Source organism: Pleuronectes platessa, chromosome 20, assembly GCF_947347685.1.
Source record: "Pleuronectes platessa chromosome 20, fPlePla1.1, whole genome shotgun sequence".
In the NCBI taxonomy this organism is placed as follows: Eukaryota; Metazoa; Chordata; class Actinopteri; order Pleuronectiformes; family Pleuronectidae; genus Pleuronectes; species Pleuronectes platessa.
The window spans coordinates 14,238,236-14,248,343 of NC_070645.1; the positions used below are offsets into that span (position 1 = coordinate 14,238,236).

General features: G+C 42.1%; 1 protein-coding gene across 1 annotated transcript; it reads left to right on the forward strand.

Moving 5' to 3' along the window:
• The first annotated feature begins 3,850 nt into the window (after positions 1-3,850).
• On the forward strand, positions 3,851-7,933 carry LOC128426205 (solute carrier family 22 member 13-like). The gene is made up of 10 exons (XM_053413071.1): positions 3,851-4,225; positions 4,506-4,609; positions 4,761-4,915; positions 5,800-5,971; positions 6,067-6,187; positions 6,268-6,362; positions 7,080-7,294; positions 7,379-7,487; positions 7,604-7,798; positions 7,894-7,933. Exons 1-10 carry the CDS (start codon positions 3,851-3,853, stop codon positions 7,931-7,933), a joined length of 1,581 nt encoding a protein of 526 aa, XP_053269046.1.
• The last annotated feature ends 2,175 nt before the right edge of the window (positions 7,934-10,108 follow it).

The following is a 10,108-nucleotide window of genomic DNA, read 5'->3' on the forward strand; positions in this document are numbered from 1 at the left end:
AAGACATGGATTTTTTTAGCGATTTTTTTCTCGAATTGCATAAATGTCCGTCAGATCCATTCACTTTTGTCTGAGAAAGCAACAATAATATTGAACTGGGAAACTAAGTGGACTTTATACAGATGCACAAACAGGCAGACAAAGTGTGTTCAGGACCTCCCTGTGTATCCTCCAAATGTATCCAGTAAAAATCGTTGATATTCATGTATGTAGGTAGTCAGGGAAGTCCTGAACACAGGCATATCAGTCTCTCTCTCAACTTATTTAGCTAAGTGTTTTTATAGTACTTTGAAGTATCCTGGAGGAGATTTTTCGAAGTAAAGTCCAACATTTTCACTGTGGAATAGATCATTTCAGGATACTTCAGAGTACTGTAAAAACACTTTGCTCAATAAGTTCAGAGAGAAACTGATATGCCTGTGTTCAGGACCAGTGTTGCCACGGTTACTTTGAAAAAGTAACTTAGTTACTTTACAGATTACTTGATTTTAAAAGTAACTTAGTGACTCTACAGATTACTTCATTTTAAAAGTAACTAAGTTAGATTACAAGTTACATTATTAGTTACATTCAGCAGCTGCCGACAACACCCCCGCCACCTCAACATAAAAATGGCCCGGTTTGGCCAACACTCACTTAATTAGTAACCGTCGGAGGGGGCCCCCGCGCGAACGGAGGGTTCCCCAAGCGGGAGCCGTAGCTGAGGTGATCCGCGAGAAGGGCCCGACACACGTCCAGAGTCGCAGCCGCCGACCGCAGTACCCGGTCCCCTCCAACGGCCCGCCTTCTGCACCGTCGACGGACACAGCCCCGCGGCCCAAGAGAAAAACGAGAAAAGCCACCGCACAGGCGCCACCGTGAGGCGCCACCGGACGACTACCGATGTTCGGCCGATACATCGATACAACACTAGATATTAGATATTTCCCAAGGCACACATGATGATCTCTCGAGGCACACTAGTGCCCGGACTACCTACATACAGTTCTATGAAAAAGTATTTGCCCCCTTCCTGGTTTCTTATTTTTTGGCATATTTGTCACACTGTGATGTTTCAGATCATCAAACAAATTTCCATATTAGACAACGATAACCCAAGTAAATACAAAATGCAGTTTTTAAATGATAATTTCATTTATTAAGGGAAAAAAACTATCCAAACCTACCTGGCCCTATGTGAAAAAGTAATTGCCCCCCCTTGATAAATCATGAATTAACTGTGATTAACCACATTCTTTGGAAAGCTGAGTTCAATTTCACTAGCCACACCCTGGCCTGATTATTGCCAGACCTGTTAAATCAAGAAATCCCTTAACCCTTGTGTTGTCCCAGAGTCTGGTTGACCCAGCATGTGTTTGTATGTGTGTGACAGTCTCCAATCTTCGCGCGTGGCGTGCAGCAATACAAATTATTTAAAAAGAGTAAAACGTGTGCCACCGCATTTTCTTCTTCTTCTTCTTCTTCTTCTTATTATCACTGAGCAAGAACAGGCTCGAGTACACAACACTGGCAGCCGGGGATGCTCGTGGCGCTCGTCTCAGGGTCACGGGCACCCCGACCGACAAGAGACAGGCCCTACATGTTCGCATGTTGTGTGCAGCTATAAAAAAATTATAAAAATGAATTTCTTTTTTTAAATTATTATTACTGCGCAAGAGTCTTCTTCTTCTTCTTCTTCTTCGCATCACTGAGCAAGAACAGGTTCGAGTACACAACGCGGGCGGCCGGGCGGGCCCGACGTCGCGACTCTCAGGGTCAGGGAGAGATCGGACAACAACCCAGGGTCCAGCCTCTTGTCTAGCCCCGGCCGTCGCGGCCGCCGCAGCCTCCGTGGCAGCCCCGTTCGCAGCGAGTAAAGGCCGGCGCATGCTTCTGCGTTTTCACAGGCCCGCAAGCGCAAGAGCCCTTCCGGGCCCCTTACGTGCTTAAGTATCTCTTCTTACGTGCTTACGTGCGTCGCTCAATTTTTCTAACTATATGGCAAAGCTCTGCGAGCCTTACGCAGCCCGCAAGGGATGTGATTGGTCTGCCTACTACATCCTTTCCGGAGTCGCATTACCAGTTTCATGCCACATAATACCGGCAGAAACAACGGAAGATTTAGAAGAACGAATATGGACCAAATAGAAGAGCGTTTGGCAGAAGAGATCCGAAAGTATGACCACTTGTATAACACGTCACTGATTGGCGGATTTGTCCGCCAGAACAACGCTACGCGGAACCGCAGTGGATAAGTAAATACAAAATCGACGAAGAAGAAAGAAGGCGTCTCTAAGGTCGTCTTTGACAAAAAACATTACTCCGCCTAGTGTTCTGGAGGAGAATTGCTTACTTGTCGTCCCTTAAGTCTGTAAAAGTAGAGGAGGAGCCAGAACTTTCAGCTATCAACATCCTCTCCTATGGAATCATCTCCCACTTTCAGTTCGGGAAGCAGAGACCACCTGTACGTTTAAGAGTAGGCTTAAAACCTTTCTTTACGATAAAGCTTATAGTTAGAGCCAGTCCAGGGTTGTCCTAATAATGCTCTTAGTTATGCTGCTGTAGGTCTAGAATGTCGGGTCACACATGACAAGCCGAGCTGCTCTTCCAATTGTCTCCTTCCTCTTCTCCATCCTGATCACATTAAAGAAATAAAACACTCATCAATACATGGCACAGATTTGACTTCTTCCCCGGAGTCCCATTGCCTTATAGGTCGCAGATTCACGGCCGCAGCGGTGACGACATCGTGGATTATGATCTGTGGATCGTGTATCAGAGATTGTGATCATAATGACGGATTCTGTATCGTGCTACCTGATTGTGATAATAATGGCGGATCCTGTATTGTGTTTGCATCTGATAATGGTGGTGGACCATGATTGAGATGGCAGGTGATGGTGGATTCTGATGGCGGCAGTGGAAAATGACTCTGGACTAGAGTGGCATCCGATCTTGATGGTGGATCATGATCGTGGTGGCTGCTGACCATAGACTATGATTACAACAAGACTGTTTGATCTATAATCTTTCTCCTCAGATACTCAAACATTATTGACAATAATCCATCAATTCATTGACCTTCCATTATGCTACAAAGTGTTTATTCTAATCATTGCAGCAAATACCCTTATCTTTCTGATGTTCTCCTTTACACGTGACATCTATTGGACTTCTGTTCTTCCTGGGAGAGGGATCCCTCACATGTGGCTCTCTCTGAGGTTTCTACGTTCTTTTGACCCTGTTCAAAGTTTTTTTTTGTAGTTTTTGCTTACACTTTTTTGAGGATTAAGTGCAAATCACACCTTGTTCAAGCCCTATGAGACAAATTGTGATTTGTGAATATGGGCTATACAAATAAAATATGTTTGAGTAAAACCATTGAATCAAATACATACCTTCCAAATTTCGACCGAATCATGTTGAATTGTAATAATGTTTCATGTTTAACTTCCAAACTATTAATAATCTGTCGGAACTCAGTTTTATTGTTGGTTTATGAAGTTCTGTCACTTTATTCAGACTCACGTACAGAGATCACACAGGAGGCCATAGTTTGAGATAAAAAGTATGAACTTTAATCACAGTCCAGTTAATCATACATGAAATGACAGTCCAAGAAAAGCCACGTAAAACTGTAAAAAGAGAGGACGTAAATAAAGTGATAAAAGTTCAGGTCTTACTTTAAACACCAGGTCCAAGCTACAAATCTGGACAGCTGCAAAACAGCTGGACGTATGTCTGAAGGATCCTTACATGACATGAACCTGGCAGATCATAAAAAAATGTGATTGTCAGTTTAAACATTAACTTACAGGTGGAGAATCAGTACATTTCCAACGCTGCACTCTGAGGACGTACAGTCGACAATATGAGCAGCTTTGGGCAGATCCTGAAGGAGATCGGAGAGTTTGGTTTATTTCAGAAGCGTTTAGTCGCTGTGTTATGTATTCCCAGCATTTTCGTTGCTTTTGATATGATTGGACAAGTGTTTACAGGCATGAAATTCCCTCATCACTGTAACACTGACTGGATCTTGGATCGAGGACCCAACCTGACTCTGGAGAGACAGATAAATCTCACCATCCCTGTGAACAAAGATGGAAAGTATGAGAGCTGTGAAATGTTCACACCTGTGGATTGGGATTTGGAAAATATTGAAGCGTTTGGGATTAACACAACAACAGGATGCATAAATGGATCCAAATACGAGACACACAAAGGTGCCTCCAGCATCGTGACAGATGTAAGAGAAACTTGTTTACACTCCTGAACAAAACAATAAATATTACTTGTACTTAATAATTTAGAATAAGCTAGTGTGCAAGATAGAAAGACAGAATTATAATCAATGGGTAATTTAAAAATAATAAACTGATTTATACCTATGCAATATTTGCACAGACTAGTAGCGTGCAGATTAAAATTTTTTAAAAATCTCTGTATCTTGAGAAAGTTGTTGATGGAGTCACTGATGCAAAGTGTCAAGTTAACATATCCACTTTTATGCTATTTTCTGTTTTCAGTTTGATCTGGTGTGTGACAGGAGCAGTCTCATTGAGGTCTCACAGTCCATATACATGGCCGGTGTCCTGGTTGGAGCGTTGGTGTTTGGGCTGATGGCTGACAGGTACCATTTGAAATTGGAAATGAATTGCAACTGATTCAACTTTGACCGCGCTGTCTTTCGAAACCTGCTTGAAGACATGTAGCAGGGATGGGAGAGTTCATGTTTGAAAAAAATGTGAAACAGCTTTTTATTATTATTTCTTTTTGTGTAGGTTTGGTCGACGCTTCGTGGTCCTCCTCTCCTTCCTTCAGCTACTGCTGTGTAGTGTTGCTGCTACTTTCTCACCCAACATCTATGTCTACATCGTTATCAGATTCTTAAATGGCATCGCAATTTCTGGCATCATTACTAATGCATTTGTCATAGGTGGGTACAACGTTAAAAACAGAAACTGAATGTCTTTATACTTCAACCGAGTCACCAACACTAACATCATTGTGTTTTGTAATTTCGGGTACTTCTACCGCACAGGACCAGTGAAATACTTTGAAAACTCTAAACATTGTGGCTTTAATCCACTTGTCACAGCCCGGCTCAAGACTGTGGCAAGGAGGGAGACGAGTCGGGTGAACTGTGGCTCTTTTAGAATATTTATTCAACGGAACAAACTACAAACAACAGCCAAATCTTCAAAAACAAAACAGAGCAAAGGTACTGGCGTCCGGGAGAGCCAACCTCGTCCCGTAGGTAGCGCAAGAGAGAGAGAGCGCGACCAATCTGGCCAGCTTTTTAAGGGGCAGAGCACACCTGGCCGAGATGTGCTCTGATTGTTGCTGACACCCACTCCACCTGTAACTCAGAAAAAGGGAGAACAGGGACACCTAGTGTCCATGTGAGTGTGGAAGGGGTCGTCACACACTGATCTGATGAACACCACAACAAACATTTTAAAAATCAATGTATAAGTAGACTGCATTAGTGCTCGTATGCAAAGAGCAGTAAATACTGTGGCGACTGTCTTGATGCTCAGAAAACATGAATATATCATATGTATAGAATTGTTGTAATATATGTAAGCTGCAAGTTACTGCACAATAAGTACAAGGAAAATAACCCCCTGGGACTTTTGTTTATCTATTCACCTGATCACATTTTACTGAAAGTATGAGCAGTGTTTGAAGTGACACTGCAAAACATTGTTTCATTAGTAAATGATAACTTGCAAAACACAAACACACGTGCAAAACAAGCATAAAATAGGAAATTGTGAATGATGCCTTTTCTGTCTCATCTGTCCTTCTGCTTTGAAGGTGGAGAATGGAGTGATTCTTCCAAGTTTGCTCTCTGTACCGTCATCAACCAGTCTACAGTTCCCCTTGGACTGATGATGATGTCTGGCATTGCCTATCTGATCCGTGACTGGAGGATCCTGCAGCTGGTGCTCTTCTGCCCTCTTGTCCTTGTTCTGGGAATATTTTACTGGTCAGAAGCCTGACAAGCCACATGCAATACTTGTTTTCTAAAAACATTAATAGCATATAGTTTAGTTTGTGATCGTAGATCTATGCGTCCACCAGGATTCTTCCAGAGTCAGCTCGCTGGCTCCTCACCCAGGGCAGGAAGAAGGAGGCTATAAAGGAAATCTGCAGGGCAGCTAAGGTGAATGGGAGGAAGGTCCCAGAAGACCTGATAGAGAGGGTGAGTAAACTCAAGCACAATGAAGCACAATAAACTGAAGTAAATAGAGACTAACTGAAATATAAACCTTGATTCTTTAGCTGGAGGCTGCAGCAACACCCAAAAGAGGAAACATGTTGGACATCTTCAGGATCTCCTACCTGAGAAAACGTGCTCTTGTAATGAGCTTCATCTGGTGAGAGTTTATTTCAACCACAACCTGCTCATTGGCCTAATTTGAACTTTATGGCTTAATTTTCAGATATTTCTGACAACAACAAACAAGTTGATAGTGAAATAGGTTATGATGATGGAAAAAGTGCAGAAATACGGACAAAATTAACGCAGAGTTGGGAACAAAGACTCCCACTGTTTTTACATAAATATCTACGATTAAGCTTAAATAAGCCTAAAGGGTAGCATTGGCTGTCTGACGTAATAAAAGACCATAAAAAGTGATCTGATGCTTCTTGGGCACCTTATGTCGTAGGTTTAACAGTCATACCCAATTGGGAGAAGACCCTCGGGTAGACCCAGAACTCGCTTGAGGGATTACATATTCCACCTAGTTCCTCAGGAATAGCTATGAAGTGTGGCTGGGAAGAGGGATGTCTGGAATACTTTATTTGGCAAGTTACCTCCATGATCCTAGCCCGCGTAAGTTTGCAAAAAGTAAGATTGCAATTCATCAATAGTTCTGAGTTATAATAACATATACAGATACTGTCACCACGTGCATCTTATGCTATGGCCACTAGGGGTTTCAGTGAGCCCCCTGCAGCAACCCAGTGAACCGTTTATTCTAATAAATTAAATTTTTTCTCTTGATCGCTGAAGACATGTTTCTCCCTCCCCCCCACCCCCACCCCCCCCCCCCCCCCCCACCCCCACACACACACACCCTCCTTGATAGGTTTGCAACTAGTCTGATGTACTACGGACTGAGCCTGAATGTCGGCAACTTTGGTGTGGATATCTACCTCACGCAGTTCATCTTTGGTCTCGTAGAAGTTCCTGCATATCTGGGCTCTTTACCACTCATCCAGCACTTTGGGAGGAGGATAGGTCAATCTGGGGTGCTGATCTTTGCAGGTTGTGCTTGTCTTGGGACACTTGTGATTCCAAAAGGTAATGTGTTGTATAGAAAAGTCTGGCGCATATACTGACCTGATAATTTAATTTATATGCGTGTCAAATGCGTTTTTCCTTTAGATCTTCCTCAAGTTGTAACAGCCTTAGCTGTTCTTGGAAAATTTGCAGCAACTGCTTCTTTCTCCATAATCTTTGTTTACGCAGCAGAACTTTACCCCACTGTTGTGAGGTAGGTATTGTCCCTAATGTAAAATTTCAAATCGGTAATAAGTCATGGTGGCGAACAGTTCCTCTTTTGCTTATATTACTTGAGATAGGCGATGAGCCCATTATCTTTACTTGTAGGCAGAATGGTGTAGGTCTGAACTCCATGTGTGCTCGTGTGGGGGGAATCCTCGCTCCACTGATCCGACTCCTTGACGTCTACCACTACACCATCCCCATGCTAATATACGGCACCATCCCCATTGCTGCTGGAGGTTTCTGTTTACTACTTCCTGAAACCTGCAATGTTGAACTGCAGGACCACACTGAACCAAGGTGAGTTGATGAACCTTTTATCAACAAAATACTTATTTTTCTTTGAACAAGACCAAAGTAATTGCGTGTAATAATGCTATTGTTTTCAATTTCAGGGAACCTGAGAATGGAGCTGCTGATATTTATAAAATTTAGAAAAGAGCACAAAATTGTTATTCACATTAGCAAAATAGATTTCAGAGTCTATAATATCAGGAACAGTAGGGTGTTTCCACTTAACTGATACAGTAGTAACAGTAATTTGTCAGATCAACTTTGATCAGCTGACCAAAATAATCTCATGTTCTAAACCAACAACTTGTATGTCAGATCCCTTTCCTACCAAATTACCCTAATTGATAGTACTTCAACAATCAACTAAATTACACAATCAACCTGTCATTATCATCAGGATATGTACCACAGTCCTTTAAACTAGCTGTAATCAAACCCCTTCTCATAATTTCCGTCCTGGACCCAGAGGTTTTAGCCAACTACAGACCGATATCCAACCTCCCCTAGCTGTCTAAAATCCTTGACAAAGTTGTAGCCAATCAGCTGTGAAAGTTTCTCCAGGAAAGTAATGTACATGAAGCTCTTCAGTCGGGGTTGAGAGTTAATCACAGCACGGAGACAGCCTTGGCAAAAAGTCACTAATGACCTTCTAATAGCTTCAGATCAGGGATTTGTGTCAGTCCTCGTTCTGTTAGATCTCAGTGCAGCATTCGACACTAGTGACCATCACATTTTATTACAGACTAGAACTGTTAACAAGCCTTAAAGGAACCGCCCTAAACTGGTTTAAATCATATTTGTCCGATCAATTCCATTCGTGCAAATTAATGATGAGTCTCTGCGCACCAAAGTTGACCAAGGTGTTCCACAGGGGTCTGTGCTTAATTTTATTCTCATTGTATATGCTTCCCCTAGGAAACATAATAAGAACACACTCTGTAAATTTCCACTGCTATGCAGACGACACCCAGTTATACTTGTCAATAAAACCTGAACAATGTAATCAATTAAATAAACTCCAAGCATGTTTCAAGGACTTAAAAAACTAGATGACCTACAATTTTCTCTTATTAAATTCAGATATAACAGAGGTTCTAATACTTGGCCCTAAACACCTTAGAAATACATTATCTAATGATATAGCTGCACTAGACGACATTGCCATGCTTCCAATGAAACAGTCAGGAACTTGGGAGTGATCTTTGATCCCGATTTGTCCTTTAATTCTCACTTAAAACAAATTTCTAGGACCTCCTTCTTCCACTTGCTTAATATAAAAAAATAAATAAGATATTGTAGTGAATGGGACATACATAATTCACCCTTGTTCTTAGTGTGGTAATATACACTGTTCTTTCATACTGTTATTTAATTAATGTGTTAAGAATGACTGTGCCGGGATCGGGTCCCTTTAAATATTTATGTGCGCGATGATGTCGAGCCCAAGGTTTGCTGGGTAAAGTGATGACGTTGCGCCCAAGGTTTGCTGGGTAATTTAGCGCCATTTTGTTGTCTGTTTGGAGCTACCAAAATAAACGGAACACAGACTTGTGTTTCCAACTTCAGGAATTGTTTTCTGCGTCTAAATGCAATTCCCACAATATGCTCTTTCTCAAAAAGATGCAGAAAAAGTAGTCCACACCTTTGTTACAACCAGACTTGATTATTGTAATTCCTTATTATCAGGCTCCAGCAGTAAGTCGTTAAAGACCCGCAGCTTGTCCAAAATGCTTCAGCACGAGTCCTGACGAGAACCAAGAAAAGAGACCACATTTCTCCTGTGTTAGCTTTGCTACACTGGCTTTCAGTTAAATCTAGAATAGGATTTAAAATTCTCCTCCTCACCTTCAAGGCCCTTAATAATATGGCACCAATACACCTCAAAGAGCTGAGAGTACCATATCAACCCACTAGAGCACTGCGCTCCCAGAATTCAGGCTTTCTTGTCGTCCCTAAAGTCTCTAAAAGTAGAGGAGGAGCCAGAACTTTCAGCTATCAACATCCTCTCCTGTGAAATCATCTCCCACTTTCAGTTCGGGAGGCAGACACCATCTGTACATTTAAGAGTAGGCTTAAAACCTTCCTTTACGATAAAGCTTATAGTTAGAGCCAGTCCAGGCTTGTCCTAATAATGCTCTTAGTTATGCTGCTATATGTCTAGAATGTCGGGTGACACATGAAAAACGGAGCTTCTCTTCCCAGCATCTCCTTCTTCTTCTCCATTCTGATCACATTAAAGAAATTGATATCTCATCAATACATGGCACTGATTTGACTTCTTCCCCGGAGTCCCATTGCCTTATCGGCCGCAGACCC